The sequence below is a fragment of the Caenorhabditis briggsae genome (genome assembly GCF_000004555.2).
Source record: "Caenorhabditis briggsae complete genome, chrII, whole genome shotgun sequence".
Taxonomy (NCBI): Eukaryota; Metazoa; Nematoda; class Chromadorea; order Rhabditida; family Rhabditidae; genus Caenorhabditis; species Caenorhabditis briggsae.
Window position 1 is genome coordinate 12,946,231 of NC_013486.2, and position 17,487 is coordinate 12,963,717.

Here is a 17,487-nt window from a genome sequence, read left to right on the forward strand (position 1 = left end):
TCCGAGTTTTCGCGGAGTTTTTTTTCCTTTTTTGCCGACTCCCTGAATAACCCCATTATGGTTTTTGGAGTAGAGACGCAGACAGCTAGTGTTTTGCCACCCTCCTTTTTGGACTTGCGGTCAATATGTATACAAAAACGTATTTTTCTGTTGATTTCCGGCTATTTTGTTCATTTTTAAGAGTTTGGAGCGCGGCTGCCCAGTCTCCAATCACTTTTAAAACTAGAGAGTGTGAAACAGACCTAGATTGAAAACATTGAATTTTCGGAAGTTTTTGAAAATTTCTAGTTTCAGGCATTCGCCGATTCCTGAAAGACAATCCCTTTTTGGTCCTTTTTTGTACTGAAAACGTGAAAATAAGCTATTTTTAGAAATCGGCAAATAGCTGAAAGACTAGAAACATCGAAAAAATAATAAGGTTGAAAAGTTTTCAATTTTGGTGTGTTTTACACCCTCCAAAATTTTCTCGGGCTCCAAAATTCTGAAAATATTTATAATGGGCAAAGATCAACATAGAAATACGTTTTTTTTTTCGTAATATCCTAGTTTCTGGTACTGTATCTCAGAAACTATGGTTGAAAATTTGGCTCTAGTTTGTTTTGTTTTTGATTTTGAAAAAAATATTGGATTTTGGATTTTGAAAAACATTAAAATCCAAAATTTTCTGACCTCCCCTAAAATGCAAAATTTTTTGAAATTCCAATTTTTTTTTGCAAAAATAGGTGCCCTTCTGAAATCGGCAAATAAATGAAAAATCGGAATTTTAAAAATCTTGAAAAACATTAAAATTCAAACTTTTCTGTAAAATCCAATTTTTTAAATCCAAAATTTTCTTTAAAATCCAATATAACCAACTAGAGGCCGAAAATGTTCCCAAATCCAAAAAAAAAAAACAAGTCTCAGAAAATTCCAGACTTATTCTAGTTTTCCAAACTAGACTAGCTCAGTTTTCAGATTTTTTAAACCTTTGCAAAATTTGTTAAACTTTAAAAATTGACAAAATTGGCTCTAAACAACGCTAGAAAAGTTTTAAAGGCTCATATCAAACATGATTCGTTTCAATGTCTTTCTGAATGTTCCCCCTTTTCGAATTAATTAATTCAACACATTTTCCCTCAATTCATTTTATTTTTCAGATTTGTGTACCAAGGAACAAACTATGTCGTCTCAAAATGTTTCTTCTGTGAGTTATCATTTTCCGAAGAGTCTTGAAGACTCATTATTCTTATTTTACAGACATCTCTTGGCAGAAGGACTCGCAAGGCTCCTGCTACTGCAACATCCAAAGGACTCAATCCAAAAAGAAGGAAACTTGCGGATTCTTCAGAATCGGAGTCTGAAAAGGATATTCATGTACAGTAGTCCTGGAAAATGCTTTGTTTTTCAAAAATTTCTTTTTAGGAGTCAAGACCCAGAAGAAAATCTGCTAAATATGCGATTCACAATGAGAGTGACTCTGATTTTGATGGCAGTCCAATTAAGAGACAATCTGGAAATATCCGCAGAACCGAGGATTCTAGAAAATATGATTCTTCATCTTCGTCATCTTCAGATCTAGAATCTGACTCCGAATATTCGGTATTTTATTTTTTATGAAATGAAACATTTTCAAATAACTGTTTTCAGGATTTTGGGGACGAAACGGAAGATGAGCAACCGAAGGAGCCAAGTCAGCCGAGTAGCTCAAAGCGAGAACGAAGAAGAAAGAACGCAGATAAGAATGTAATAGTTTTTAGTTGCTGCAAGTGTAAAAAATAGTTTTCAGAGGAGAACCAAAGTGAATAAAACAGATGAGCAGACTCAAGTGCTCTTGGCGGCATTTAATGAAAATCCCTATCCATCATTAGATCAACGGAACAAGTTAGCCGATGAGACCAAGCTAACCGAAAACCAGGTAAGCAATTTATATTTTACCAGCAAGCTGGTGCGCCTCCGGCGTGATTCAACCTAGTTTTTAAACCGGTTCGTTTCGCTTCTCACGTTTTATTGGAAGGTCTTGGAAGGTCTATATTAACTTTTCAAGCTTTCCAAAAAAATAACTACCAAGTTTTATTTTAAAAAAACCCAAGATTCTAATTCCTGTCAGAATTTGAATTTCTGTCAGAATTTCTCTAAAAATCTAATTTACCGTAAACACTCTAATAGAACTCTACCCAGACCGTCCGTTATGAGCCTATATATCTCACTTCTCTTGAAAGATATCAAAAAGTTGTCAACTAATAAAATTTTTATCATGATATCAGCAAAATTTTATTAGTCAACCACTTTTTGATATCTCTCACAGAAAATGAGATAAATAGGTTCCAATTTGACGATTCGGGTGGCGTTCAAAGTGCACGTATTGGAGGGGCTTTTTCGAAAATACCTGTTTTCAGAGATTTTATTCATCTGAAATTTGGAATTTCAGCAAATTTAAATTACAGGTTTGACGGTATTACATCAATCAAAATTTAGCAAATTGCTCTTTTTTCAGATAAACCGCTGGTTTGGGAGTAAGAGATGGTCAGAAAATCCAATGAAGAAAAAGGTAACAACTTATTTTCTAATAACAGATAAAAGTATCTAAATTAATTGTTTTTAGACATTCTTCACAGTGGAGCAAAAAGAAAAGTTGAAGCAAGCTTTCGCCGTCAACCGCAATCCAGAAGAAGCTATTATTGCTTCTTTAGTCTCCGATCTTCAATTAAGCAGAACTCAGGTAAGTTCTTCAAACCGAGTCGTATTTAATCACATAATATTATTTTCAGGTCAAACAATACTTCCAGTTGCACAGGTTCAAAAATCCGTCTAAAACTCTTTCTAGGCAAGAAGCGGAACCAATTTTCTTGAAGTTCATCAGGGAAAACCCAAAATTTCGGAATTACAAAAGTGTGGAACTGAGAGAAAGGACGGGCTGGTCAAGAGATGAAGTATGATATTTATTTTTGGTTTAAAAGCTAAATAAATAATTTTCAGATAAAAGAGTTCTTTGAAAAATACAGACAGGAAAATGAAGCTGCTTCTCCACTACGTACTAAAAATACTACTAAAGACTTTCCACTACCGGAAGAAGAAGCTCAACCAATACTTCTGGACATCTTCGCAAAGGATCCAGCATTTACGGATTACAAAAACACTGAGTTGACACAAAAGATTCAGTGGTCGTACCGAAGAGTAAGTTTCGCATCGTTGAACTTTAATTTTTATTAATTCTAACTTTCAGATCAATCATTGGTTCACTCGACAACGCAAGTTGAAGCAGCAGCAGGAACTTGCTGGCTTCGTTGGCATCATGGAGACAATTTTCCAAAAAAAGCAATTTTTTAGATTTCGGGTCAAAGCGTTGGAAGAGAAAACGGGACACCCCTGGAAAAAGGTAAGTATTGGAACTATTTTCACATGTTTAAATTAATTTTTACAGATACGGAACTGGCTGAGAATGAAGAGGAAAGTGACTCTAAAATCATTTTTCAAAAAAGAAATTTCGGTGTTGCCAGAGGAAATGGCCAATTTCGAAAGACTTTTCAAGAAGTATGAAGCATACACGGACGCCGATAAAATTTATGAGATTGGAATGAGAGAAGATGTATGCAGCAATGACGTGAGTGAAAAATTGAATTATCGACATCAAAGTTTTTTTTAGGTAGCGGACTACTTTATAGAACGCTTTAGAGTGTTAAAGGAGCTTCAGGGAGAGACCAAAGATGGCAATGTGGAACAGGAAGAGGAAGACGAATTGCTTGATGCACAGAACGCTAATGAAGGGGATCAAAATGAGCCAGAATCGGACGACGAGATGGATGAAGCGGTTGAGAGCACTGATGAACCGGAGGAAGAGATGGAAGATCGGTCGGAAGACAGAGAGGAAGAAGAAGATAATGATGCAGAGCGAGAATTGGTAGATCAGCAAGTGACGATTAGAGAAGAACTCTTATTTGAATCAAACCGTCGAATACGTGAGGAAGAACAAGGAGTTCAAGCAGTTCTCAATCCAAGAGAGACTCCGATCGATGAAGATCTTCATGGGCAAATGGAGGGACCCGTAGAACAAATGGAAAAATCAACGGATCGCTGCAGAATCGCACGGCAGCCTTATCGTCTACGAAATCCTGATAAAGAAGACCAATTATCAATTTACCAGTCTACGGATGCGCCTAATCAGGGTGGCTCAAAAATCATTCTATGGAGCGTTAATATAGATCGACCCGGCTCGTCAAATCAATCCAGCATGAACAGCAAGCCCAGACAGATGAATGATAGAAGCCCAAGAGATGATCACCGAGTCGAGCAGGTTTTAGGAAAGATTTTTGAGGAGCAGCAGTTTCTGGGAAGAGAGAAAAAAGAGCTGAGAAGGAAAACTGGTTGCCAAGCAAAATTTGTAAGTATTCATTTCACTATTTCAGTGTTTGACATGTTCCAAAATTCGTTTTTATTTTCAGATGTCCGAATGGTTCAGAAAAAAGAGAATGGCCGTTTTACGATCGTTTTTCAATAAGGAAATCCCAGCTTTGCCGGAGGAAATGGCGAATTTCGAAAGGATTTTCAATTCGTATGAATTCGAAAATGCAATTCTTGCAGATGTCATTTTTCGAATTGAAACAACGGAGAATATTTACGGAGATGATGTGAGTTGATAATGTTAATGTTGCTGATTTCAAAATATTTATTTTTCCAGTTTGCTTCGTATCTGTGCGAGCGTAAAATGATCACTGAGGAACTTCAGCAGAGGGTTAGAGATAAATTGGAAGGAGAGGAGGGGGACCGAATGGAAGAAGGGTCGGTAGATCAAAGTGAACCAAGCAGTCAAATCGGTGAAGATGAACAAGGAGTCCAAACTGGTGTTCCTCAAGAAGCGGTTCAGATGGAATTCCAACATGATCAAATGGAATTTGACAACCCACAGGAGGCTCCAATAGATAAAGAACTTCATACTCAAGAAGAAGAACCAGTAGCTGTTGAGCCAGAAATCGAAAATGATGACATCGGATTCGCAAATCTACAGGATGCTTCACACAACGAACAACTTCATGACCAGCAAGTGGAGGGACCAGTGGCCAATCAACAATTTCCCGTAAACATTAAGCTAGAAATTCCCGACGTTGACGTCAAATACGTTGAACACCTGAAAGTTCCAGTAAAGCAAGAGACGCAGGAGCCGATTGAGAATGTAGAAGAAGAAGAGGAAGAGGATGTTGAGCAACTTATAGTCTTCGATGTTATTGATTTGAATACGCCTCAGGATATAGGATCAGTCGGGCCTGTGTCCATTCTCCGAGTGCAGACCAGTTTCGAGGATCTCCAACCTTTTCTTGGAAATCTTGTGGGATTCGCAGAGATTGGATATGCGAGGGAACCCGATATGGTGGAGAATAAAAGAAGTTTGAACTACTTGGAATCCCTGACACTTCCATTCAACTGTTCCCTGGATTATCTACAGTGGTCGGTAAGTGTCTTTTTTCCTTTGAAGTGGGTAGCTTTCAAATTAATCAATATTTTCTTTTCAGAAGGCCCAGGTAATGGAGTTCTTCTGCCAGATCGTCCCACCAGCAACTATCAGGAAGCTTGTGGAGAAGGTGCCAGCTGGATACCGCTTATCCATGTTTCAAGAAACAAAGAAAAAATATTTTGAGAAGTTGAACAGAGGTGGCCCCATTATTAATTGGGATCAATTTTTGATAATTTGTGAAGAAATTGAAAAGTTGAACAGATTTATCCATAGATTGTGACTGGTTATTTTGTTCCATCTTCTTCTTTTCTCCTCATTTCCTTGCTCCTCTTCCTAGACAAGTGAGCTTCCTTTTTGCTCAAACATTCCGTTCTTCTCATTGTTATCCATTTTTGTGTTCCATCCCTATTGTTTTCTTCTATTCCTCTTTCATCCTTTCTCTTCAGAAACATATCTTCACTTCGAATATACTTAATCAAACCTCTATTTGAGTTTTTTTTTATGATTCTGGACTATCAATTAAATAAACATGATTTTTATTAAAATTCTTGTTTTTAAGACAACATTCAAACACGAAAACATGAGTTACCGTAGTTGCTCTATTATGTTGAAGCCCACGCAAGCTGTTAACTTTAAGCTAATCTATATCGGTTACTTTGAAAGATATCAAAAATGTGTCAATTAATAAATTGATCAGCATGATAACACCATTATTTTATCAGTTGAAAAAATTTTGATATTTATCATAGGAATCGAGAGAATTAATTTTTTCCGATTTCAATAACTTGAAGCTTATTTTCAGAGTTGTCGATAGTTTGAATAGAATTCTGATTTTCAGATATTTTGAAATTTTAACATTATGATTCTAAGATGTTTCGCTGTTATAAAATTCTGTGTACCATAGATTTTTGGATTGTTGTAATGTTCCGATTTCCAGAGACTTTTCTAAAATTCTTGTTTTCTGTGAAATTCTGGAAACTTGGCTATTGAAAAATTCTATTATTGTGATATTTTGAATTTCCAATTTTCCGATATGTTGAAATTTGGAAATTCTAGAAATAATTTTGGAAATAAATGCTGATTTTCAGATATTTCGAAAATTTAAAGTTCGGATCTTCAGTGATTAAAAAACGTTCAGCACCTATTTTCATAGATTTCATTAGTCTGAAATTATGACTTTAGGTTATTTTGATATCCCAAACATAAAAACTACAATAGTATTTTTTCCCAAGAAATCGAAGTGATTTTTATGTGAATAAATCGTTTTTTATTGTGAAAAAGAAGGAATATTTGGGATGAAAGAAGGAATACTTGTTAGGATAAAAGAAGAATATCGCGTATATAATCGGAGGGTTTCTGGGCATAATCGAAGAGCATTTGGACATAGACGGTGACATTTTTGGGCATAATTCATTGCTTTTCTGAAATATGAACGAATTGTGCGAGTAATGTGCGAAAAAAAGAGTGCAAAAATGAACATACCAGCCATAATATTTGGTGACTATTCTTGCCCATTCTTGAAGGACCAGGGGTGTGTGTAAGCCGTGGGGTTTTCCGGGCATTGGATGGGGTGGGAATCCTGGACGTGGTCCACTAGGCGATTGATGTTGGGGTAGTACTCCAAGCAAACAGGGCATGTGTAGACCCTCTTCTTCAATGACCATTTGGACATTTTTTCAAACTCTTCTTGGGTGAGATTGACTGGTGGTTGGCGAAATCCGTAATGAATATTAGTAAAATGGAGCCATTTTTTGTCAAAGAATGTAAGATGACATTCTCTGCAATAGTTTTTGACTCTTGGGGAATACATAATAGACGACTGACGGTGAACTTTTTGACTTTCTTCGAGACATCATCGTCTGAAAAATACAGTATAATAAAATTTGAAATTTTTCATGTTTTTTTTTAAATAGATTTTTGGAATGAAAATCATCAAAAATCGCCCCTTTAGATTTGAACCCCAATAGGTCATGACCCAAGTTTTTTTTTCCAAAACTCATAATTCCAGACGTTCAGATAGTTGGAAATTCTAATTTTCCAATAATCTAAAGAATTCTTCAAATTCGAAATCGCAATTTTCAAAATTTTCAATCTGAAAACATACAATCATTACTAATAACATTCACCAAATTCCGTATGTAAGGATGTATGTCGCGTGACGGTTCACCCATTCAAAGTTAACCGATTGAGCTGAAACCTGGACAGGCGAATCGGAAATTTTTATTAGTTATGACCCGACCCTTTCTATTTTCGAAATTTCGATTTTGGAATCTTCTGGAGACGTTCCTTTGTTTCACCACAGTAAAGCGTGGTGGGCAGAGGGTCGGAGAGAGGAGGGAGAGGGGGAGTTGGTGAGGTTGGTGAGGCAACACACACGTGTACGCCATGTTTTTCACCTTTCCTGTGTGGTGTAGTGGCTAAGGCACTACGCTTTTGTTCTCGCTACGCGGGTTCGAGTCCGGCAGGCGGCAACTTCTTTTTTTTCGATTTAAAAAAAAGTTCAGAAGTGAAAGAGAATATGTGTAATATTTTCTTTTATCGGTTCGAGTGGTATTGCGGGAAGGAGTTTTCAAAATTTCCAGATTTGATATCAAGTAGGAAGGACAATTTAGTTCTATTTTGAAGCTTTTCAGTGGTTTTTTTTAATGAAGAGCCAAGTTAGCTGGATACAAAGCTGGAAGCTCTGAAACCACAACAAAAATGTCCAAAGACCTCAAAATATGATAAAATATCGGAAATTCAGAAAATCTAGATTCGGAAGATACTCAAATTAATATTGGGAATTTCAAAATTCTTATTATCTACATTTAACTTTTAGAATTTCAGAGTTTTCGAATTGCTGAGATTTTGGATCAAAATTTTCGAGTTTGGACTTTTTCAATTTTTCAACTCTCGAATTTTCTGAAACCTGAAAATAGGAATTTCTGAATTCACAAATTTCGAGCAATTAGAATTTAGGAAATTCGGAAATTAGCAAATTCAAACCTGATAATTCGAAAATTCGGGATTCCAGAAATTCAAAAAACACGAAAATTTGTATTTGAAACAATTTTTTCAAAATCAACGTTTTGGTGGAGGGCGACCGGAGGCCAGGAGGTTTAGCCCCGAAAGGGCGTAAACCGACTGGTTCTTAGAAAATTAACTATAAAATTCTGAAATCATGGTTTTTTATTTTATCGTTTAGCTTTTTTCTCTTAGGGTCTCCAATATGGAAATTTGCATTTCCACCAAAATTTGCACAGAGTTACGGTAACAGAAGGTCTTCCACACTGTCAAGTTTGAGCTGAATTATCTCGATTCCTATAAGAGTTATCAGAAACATTCCGACTGATAAAATGTTGATTATGCTCTGAAAAAAAGTTCATCAGTTAACAAATTTTTGATATCTTTTACAAGAATTGAGATAATTGAGCTCAAAGTGCAAGTATAGAAATCTTACTTTTTGCACATTTCTTAGTCTTCTCGATTGGCTTGGCTAGACAAAAAGAATGGAATACGTAGCTAAAGAAGAATAATAAATTCAGAAAAATAAAAAGGGACCTTTATCCGACGTCCATGCAGAAGGTCGTAGGGGATTATATGAGGGGCAGGCCTGTGCGGCAACAAATTGCCGATTACCGAAATTGCCGAAATAGCCGAATTTTTGTTGCCGATTTGCCGTTGCCGAAATCGGCAACGAAGAAAAAGTTGCCGATTTGCCGTTGCCGAAATCGGCAAAAAAATTTCGGCAATTTCGGCAACTGAAATTTTTTTGAATTTAGAGATTTTCACAATTTTTTTAGTTAAAAAATGATTTCGAAGTTCGAAAAATCAAATTTTGAACACCATCATCCCTCAGAGTGAATTTTAGAGGAAATGTGTCCCAATAATCATCAAAAATACTTGCATCGGATCTAAAAATGAGCTTCATTTTTTGTGAGCATAGGAGAAAAATAGATATCATGAGTCAAAATCATCAAAAAAATTATCCAATCTGTCTCAAATCTCTAGGGAACGTGTGTCGTGAGTTGCTTAACAAGTTGAGCGCACTATTTTCAAAACTCACAATCGGAACAAATATTTTCAACCATTGGAATACCCTCTATTGCTAAAGAGAAATAGTTTGCATAAAAAATGTGGTCTTGAGTTGCCAATTTTTGTAATTACTTTTTTAAGAAACTTATGAAACACATTTTCTGTAGTTCTGAAAAAAAGACGCAAAACTTTTGTTGCCGAAAATTGCCGAAAGTTGCCGAAATTGCCGACATTTTTTTTCGGCAACCGTTAAAAATCCAAACGTGGAGATAAAAATTTTTAAGAACCCCAAGTTTAGAATATTGGAGAAGTTCAGAACTGCAAAAGCTTCTAGATTCATAGAATCCTTTTTTAATAAAATTCTTAATTTTTATAAGATTCATTTAAAAATTAGTTAGGAGCAAAATGAAAACAGATTGAGTAGATACAATAAAAAACGCTAGAAAAAAAAACGATTTTACAGAAAAGGTAATGAAAATAGGGAAAAAAATTATACAAAAATTAATGGAGTTCAGCGGATTCAGAAGTTATCGGAAGAAGTTTGGCGACTTTCTGAAATAGAAAATTTTAAAAAATTTATAATTTATAATTTTGAATTGGCTCAATTTTCTCATTCAAAATCTCGAAAAATTAATGCTTTAGAATAAAAAAATGTTTTACCTATTCAATTTTGAGCACCTGATTCCAGGAGGCCAAAAAGTACGGGAACTTAATTTCATCATTCATTTTCCAGGTCCAAAAACATTCCATTTTATATTCGATTTCTTTTTTGTTCTTTTCTGGAAATTTCTCTTCAAATTTGTCCACATTTTCTTTATACCAGATGACGAAAGAACAAATCAACTGGTTCCTTTTCATTAAATCGTCAATATATTTTTCTTTTTTCTCTTCGGAAAATGATGCCCAAATTTTAACTAAATTCTGAATTGGCTCTGGAATTTTCTGATCATCAGAAATCTCTGAATCTTTGGCTTCTTCGGGATTTTCGGATTTTGAAGTTTCTGATTCTTGAAGAACTTCATCAATTTGAATTTTCGAAGCTGCTAGTTTCAATTGTTGGAATTTTCAGATTTCGGAGTTTCCGATTCTTGAATATCTTGATTCATTTGAATTTTCGAATCTTCTATTGTTTGATTTTTCGTATCTTCAGATTTTGAAGATTCTGATTCTTGAAGAATTTCAACAATTCGAATTTTCGAATCTTCTGAATCCTCTGATTCCCTTGATTCCTTTTCTAGCGTATTTCGAGTTTTGAGAGTTTTTGAAATTCCAGATTTTCTCAATTTTCTCGCCTTGATACTGACGATTTCTGAAAAAAGGACAATTTCAAAAACCCGCTCATTCCATCCCAAAAACTCACTCAATTTCAATTCATCATATTTTTTCCGATTATTCTCAAAATTCAAAAAATCTGTAATCGCCTCATTCGACACTTCTCCACCGGGGAAATTGCTCATAGGTTGCCAGGAATTCTCGAAATTTTCTTCCCATTCAACCAAAAATTCCTTTTTTCCATTTTTATCCAGACGAACATCAAAGAAGATTTGAAATCTGCAGAAGGAGAATTTTGAGATTTTTGAAAATATGGAAAAAAAAATTACCTCGAATAGCTCCTCTTTGTTTCTTTGAAATTTCTTGGGACGTCTTGTAGCGATATCTGAAAAATAATTTCACAATTCAAGATACTTTTTTTTGAATGCATTCCATGGCTACAGTAATATTACCTAAACTACAGTAAATCTACCCACACTACAGTAGTCCTACCCAATTTCCAAATAGCGTCTTCTCAACCTTCCCTCAGATGAGAATCTAGTCAAAGATTACGGTCCTTCCTCCTCCCTTCCCCAAGCCAAACAGTTACCGTAAATTCTGAAAGTAGGTCACACAAACTTGTCACCTTTGAGCCCATTTATCTCATTCCCTGTAAGAGGTATAAAATAGTTGTCCACTGACAAAAAATGTATCATAATATTAGTAGCATTTTGTCAGTTGACTACTTTTTTATATCTTCTACAGGAACCGAGATATATAACCTGAAAGTTTACGGTTTCGATGCCCTTTTACCATAGTGTATAACTAAACGAGAGTACGTACGGTAAGCAAGTCCGCAATCACCATGAAGCAAACTTGCAAACTTTCCAGGAGCGTGGATGAGGCGGGGAGCGTCTTCTCACTCTATCACTAGATCTCGTCAACGATTACAGTTCTTTCTCCTCCTCTCCCCAAACCACACAGTAAATTATGCGATAGTACGGTAAGCACGTCCGCAAACACCACCACGCCAATTTGCGTTTTTCCCTGGAGTATGTATGAGGCGAGGAACGTCAGCCTCGCAAAAGCTTATCCAGCGCCTCGTTAAGTCCCACCACCCCAACACTACCCCAAAACTAACCGTTTTTCATCTTCCTGTATTTTGCCGAATTCGATCCTTCTCCCAAAAACTTTCGAATTGCTGGATTTTGCTTTCCAGATTCTCCTCCGACACCTTCAAAACACTCGATCGGCTCCCACGTCTTCTCTTCATATCCATTCCATTCCACAAGGAATTTTATGCAGGAAGCTTCTTCGATTTGCATACTGTGGATTTTTAGGATCTGAAAAAAAATACACTTGGGCTTTTTTTTGAAAAGGTATACTGTACCTGATACTGCTGAGAGTCCTCGGCAACATCGTTGGCGGGGCTGGTGGCCATTTTCTGAAAAAAAAAACCTTTGGGAGCCAACTTTGACCCAATTTATTTTGGTTACTGTAAGAGAAATCAAAATGCGGCCAACTAACAAAATGTTACTGATATTATACTGAACATTATGTTGGTTGAATAGATTTTCATATCTTTTACAGGGACCGAGATAATTTAGGGATACGGTAAATCAATATTTTAGGAAAATCAATATAAGGAGTCCTTCAAGGACTAACAATAAAACGAGGTAGAAAATGAGAGAAAAAAGGGAATAACCAGGTGGGCCATAATTATGGGAGTTGCCTGGGCAGTGCTTCGATAAGAGGTGCCTCGTGGGAAGGTCTTATTGGACCATTGATTTTGGTGAGGTTTGGTTTGTGACTGGTGCACTTTGGAACTCGACTTTCGAGTTCCGAAATATTTTGTTTAGTTACAAAAGTATATATTCCTTTAGGAAATGCAGAATTTAAGAATTTCCACTAATTTTAAAACGTCAAACCGCATAGAAGGTCCCCAATCTTAAAACTGGATCCCAAGATATCTAACTTTCTGTAAAAGATATTAAAATTTTGTAAATTAACAAATTGACGAACCCTTCTTCGCCTAGGTTCCCATAATTCTTCACATCCTCTCAATATTGCGGGTGTCACACTTACTCCCTCCTCCTCCGTCCGGGAACATTCATCTTTTCAAATGTTATGTTCTCCCGATTCTTGAATATTGTTCTGTAGTTTATTCCCCTCCGTCTTCTTCTCGCCTTGCTCTAGAATCTCCCTTAAGATTTTTCTCTAAGTGTATTTTCCAGCGTTGTAATATCCAGTACAGTTCCTATTCTCAATATCCTCAACTCCATTCGAAATCGTAGGCTAAAAGCTCAACTAATTCTTCTCTATAAATTTTTAAATGGCTCCGCCTACTTTCCTAACCTAAATGCACATGTCAAATACTCCTCCTCCCCTCGTCGCCCTATGAACTTAATTATTGTTCAGCCCTACTCCTCTGACTATTTTTCTTCAATTGTTCCCCTGTGGAACGCCATCACTTCCCAAGTTACTCGATTTCTCCTACCTTCCGAGTTTGAATCCCTAATTTCTTCCAGTATTACCCGTTATTGATATATTTGCTCCCTATTTTTCTTTTTCTACCGGTTACATCTTTCCTGTGTCAAATATCTAAATTATCCCGTTTCCCCTCCCCTACTCAGATCGGCCTCGTGAGGGGCATTTTTTCTGAGCCTTTCATGTCCTGCCCTCTAATGTTTTATTACACCTGATCAATAAACAAATTAAATAAGAAATTGTTTTTGACGTTATAGCGCACATTTTGTTAGTAGGTCACTTTTTGATGTTTTACCCAGAAACCGAGATCCCCAGGAACCAAATGTCTCAAAGTTGACAATTGACAGTCAGCCGTCACTGTGACAAACGCTATCTTGGTTTCTGGGAAAGTTATTAGAAAGTAATCAACTGACAAAATGCTCATCACTATATCACAAAAATTTTATCTGTTGACTACTTTTTGATATATGTTGAAGGAACCTTCATACCGTATAAATAATAGAATACAAGCCTTTGTATGTACACTTCGAGCTCAATTATTTCGTCTGCTATGAAAGATATCAAAAATCTATCAACTGATATAATATTTGTGATATTATAATAAATAAATTATCAGTTAACAATTTCAGATATCTTTCATAGGAACCGAGATAATTGAGCATAAAGTTGACGGCTTAAAATGGTTTATTTTTATGTTTTAATCATAGCAAAAGTAAAAAACGAGTTTTTATTGATAAATGTCAGTTATTGAAAAATGAAAATATAATAGGCTTTTTGAATAGTTTAGAGAGCATTGGCATCCATCTTATTGAAATCCTCTGGGTCTTGATCACACGGACTCCAAGCATATTTTCTGAAAAAGACACTGTTCAAAATACTATTTGAAACTCACTTTCAACTCTTCCAATATATACTTTTCCGCCAATTCTAACTTTTTTTCCAATTCCATTTTTGACTCGTTCACCAAATATTTTTCACACTTTTTGACAACCAAAGGGGTGTCGTACATATCAGCTATTGCAAGGATTCTTTCAACAGTATATTCTGAAATTGCACATGTAAAATAATAAGATTACAGTAACCCACCATCAATCCCATCTTCTGCATAGATGACTTCGAGATAGTATTGGAAATCTTGAGGATTCACATCTTTTAGTTTGATTTCTGACTTTTCAGATTCTTGAAATTGTCCCAAAAATAGTGTAGCGAAATAAGAAGATTGGGAAGATAGGTACTGAAAAAAAAACTTAAACTTTCCTACGTTTGCCCCAGCCCGTTTGCCACTCCTCCGGCGCTTCAAACATCTGATGGTGCGCCTTCGGCGCGTGATGACCTATTTATTTTACTGTTCGTCACTCTTTTTCAAAAGCTCACGTCAAATTATATATTTTTTCAAGTTTTTCAAAATGTGCGGACAGGCGGATAAAAAGACGCAACTTCATTTATTCATTATCAGCCACTAGTTTGCCGCGCCTCCGCTGGTGCGCCTTCGGCGCGACTCAATCTAGTGTTTACAGCCACGTAAATCAATATTTATTTTCTAACAAGGGAAGTGCTTTCAGAGGGGCGTTGAGAATTTTCTAAAAATTTCAGTACTGATAGTTTGAGATATCCGCAACACGATGCCAAAAAAATCTAAGTCATAGTATCATCAACAAGCTGAAAATCTTCGTCTGAAAATTTTTGGTCGATTTCGCCCTCTCCCTCACTCCACTACGCCCCACTCTCCTATACGCACTCCGCGCCAGAGGAAAATATCGGCTGTGTGGTGTTGTGGTAAGAGGGAGACTCATTAAGAGTGACTATGGTGGTTCGAACCCCACTGTGGTAAATCTTTTTTTTTTTGTTTTTTTTTCGAGACGAATTTTCGATATTCATTTTGGTCCCCTGAATAACAAATTATACTTATTTCATGAATTCCCGACGTTTTCAAAGTGAAAAAGAAGGCGTTTGGAATTTTGAAGAAATTTTGAAATATTGTTTTTTTCGACTTGTCCTATCGCCCAAAAGCAAAACTTTCGACTCTCGGAATTGCTCTGTGTTGCTCTTTTTTGAGTGGAACACCACTACATCAATCACCCAAATGATCTTCATATATTTCTGTGTATTCCGTGCGATTTTGAGCAATATTTGAGAAGTTACAGTTCTTCAAATTTCTTGCAATTATCAGATTTTGGGAATAATCAGGGCTCACTTTTTTGCACTTTCAAAAAAATTTCTCGAAAAATCACTTTTAAAGTGTGGGGTACCCCATGATGATTTTTTTCAAAAAAAAATCGAAAAAATTTTTTTTTGAAATTGTACAAAAATTATTTAAGATGATAGAGAAATGATTAAAAAAGAGTTTCCCACTTGAAAAAATCCTGGAAAAGGAGTTTTAAAGCTCAGAAAAATGCACGTTTTTGGTCAAAATTTAGTACTGAAAACACTTTGAGAGCCCATATTTTTGTTCCTATTAGGGTTATGACCGAGATATTGCTGAAATCGTATTCAGCATGTTTAAAAGTACCTTTGTACAAATTTTGAGCTAATTCTCAAAGCCCCTCTAAAAACACTTCCCTTGTAAGCTTTCCAAAAATGGACAGCCTAACACGAGGATCAACAGACGCGTTTAACGTTTTACAGATAAGGAAAATAAGAATGATTAAATTGATAAAGGGTGTGTCAAACACGGATTGGCTCTAGCCAATTCCAATTTCTTTTTCAGTTATCTTTTCGACTTTCCACCGGCATAAAGCTAAATCATAAAACAACTCACCAATTTTGAAACATAGAATTTTCGATCTTCTACTTTCAAAATCACATCTGAAAACTGCTTCATTTCCTCTCCAAAAGATCTCAATTTTTCTCTTGAAAATCCAATCATTTTTGTTATTTTCGCATGGTATTCCACTTCCAATCTTCCATCATTCAGGTATTCTTTCTCCACTGTTTTCCAGGCAATAGAAATACACCGATGTCGTTGGCCTGAAAGAGAGATCTTGTGAAATAGAAAATCAATTGGCTTATCAGCACCTTTAAACACTTTACTCCCAAAAATTGCACGAGTGTTTTCCTTGTTTCCTAAGAATTCTTTAAAGGTATAATCGACATGAACTTCTTGGTTTTCAGTCAGATTTGTGTATAAATACATACTGAGATTGTTGTCCGATCTTTGTATTCTTACATGCATGAAATTCAAGTCTGGATTTCGTGAAAAAAATAGTCATTTGACTTACCATTTCACACCATAATGATCTTCTATTGGACTAGAAAGTATTTGATTATTTTCTAGTTTTCCAACATCATTGAATTGATATTTCAGAGTGAATTCTCTTCCAGTCATTGAAACTGACAATTGGAAAAATTATTATCGAGAAAGGAAGTGCGATTTATCAAAAAATCATACATTTTTTTGATTACCGTGAAACCGGTATTAGAAGGGCCCTACAAGCGGGGTTTGGAAAAATAGAAGGGCCCCTTGTAATCGAAGGGCTCCCGTAATAGAAGTGCCCCCTGTAAAGAAGGACCCCTCCAAAGTGTGTCTTGAAATCAAAAAACTTCCGTACGTTTTCAGTGAAAAATATTTCGGGAATCCCACAATTTAATAGAAATTTGTTTAAACTCTGTTTTCGATAAAAATCTGGCTAAATATTGGTGAAATTGGCAGATTTTCATGAATTTTGAACGAAACTTCGTCGAATTGTTCGATGCAAAAATTCGGGAAAAACTGGCCGTAAAAATAGAAGGGTCCCCTCTAATTGAAGGACCCCTGTAATAGAAGGGCCCTCGAAGTATCTTGAAAAAATAGAAGGGCTGGTCCTTCTAATACAGGTTTTACGGTAGTTCAAAAAAGTACCGTGAACACTAAAACAAGCCCACCCAAACCATCAACTTTGAGCCTATATATCTCGGTTCCTGTAAAAGATATCAAAAAGCAGTCTACTGATAAAATGTTTTTCATATTATCAAAAAAAAATTTCAGTTGACAACTTTTTTTATATCTTTGACGGGAACCGAGATAGATGAACTGAAAGTGAGAGCTTTGAGTGGCCTTCTATTAGGTTGGCTAAAAAATAATGAGTGGCGTGTTTGTCGGAACGTATTTCTCTATCCGGAGAACATTTTTGCTCAACGCGGCTTTTGAAGTGTTTCTCGGCTAATGAGGGTCGCATTGATATGAATTACTGGAAATCTGAAAGTGCCAAATCAGGGCTACTTGGCGGATGAGGGAGAACTTCCCAGCCCATTTCATCGATTTTCTGCTGAGTGACTTTTGACACATGTGGCCGAGCATTATCATGAAGGAGTTTTGTCGTTGGTGTATTCAC

The 17,487-nt window shown here is 36.0% G+C and overlaps 4 protein-coding genes across 4 annotated transcripts in view; 2 read left to right on the forward strand and 2 right to left on the reverse strand.

Annotated features, from left to right (window-relative positions):
* The window catches only part of CBG19530, a gene marked incomplete at both ends in the record, with an annotated part of 13,242 nt that extends 11,516 nt beyond the window's left edge, over positions 1-1,726 (forward strand). Inside the window, 2 exons of the mRNA XM_002646799.1 lie at positions 1,237-1,358; positions 1,627-1,726. Coding sequence (XP_002646845.1) covers positions 1,237-1,358; positions 1,627-1,726 — 222 coding nt within the window. The remainder of the gene's footprint in view (positions 1-1,236; positions 1,359-1,626) is intronic.
* A 773-nt stretch (positions 1,727-2,499) lies between these two features.
* Positions 2,500-6,019, forward strand: CBG19529 (the record flags this gene model as incomplete). Its single annotated transcript, XM_002646798.1, has 11 exons — positions 2,500-2,527; positions 2,582-2,698; positions 2,748-2,773; positions 2,956-3,153; positions 3,203-3,355; positions 3,401-3,580; positions 3,623-4,357; positions 4,419-4,604; positions 4,655-5,422; positions 5,484-5,622; positions 5,985-6,019. 11 exons carry the CDS (start codon positions 2,500-2,502, stop codon positions 6,017-6,019), a joined length of 2,565 nt encoding a protein of 854 aa, XP_002646844.1.
* Positions 6,020-10,972: 4,953 nt separating this feature from the next.
* On the reverse strand, positions 10,973-12,131 carry CBG19528 (the record flags this gene model as incomplete). The annotated part of the gene is made up of 4 exons (XM_045242840.1): positions 10,973-10,990; positions 11,041-11,096; positions 11,832-12,033; positions 12,081-12,131. 4 exons carry the CDS (start codon positions 12,129-12,131, stop codon positions 10,973-10,975), a joined length of 327 nt encoding a protein of 108 aa, XP_045096802.1.
* A 1,829-nt stretch (positions 12,132-13,960) lies between these two features.
* CBG19527 lies at positions 13,961-16,502 on the reverse strand (the record flags this gene model as incomplete). Its single annotated transcript, XM_002646796.1, has 6 exons — positions 13,961-14,030; positions 14,110-14,221; positions 14,264-14,411; positions 15,936-16,144; positions 16,193-16,360; positions 16,406-16,502. The coding sequence occupies 6 exons, from the start codon at positions 16,500-16,502 to the stop codon at positions 13,961-13,963; spliced, it is 804 nt and encodes a 267-aa protein (XP_002646842.1).
* Positions 16,503-17,487: the final 985 nt, after the last annotated feature.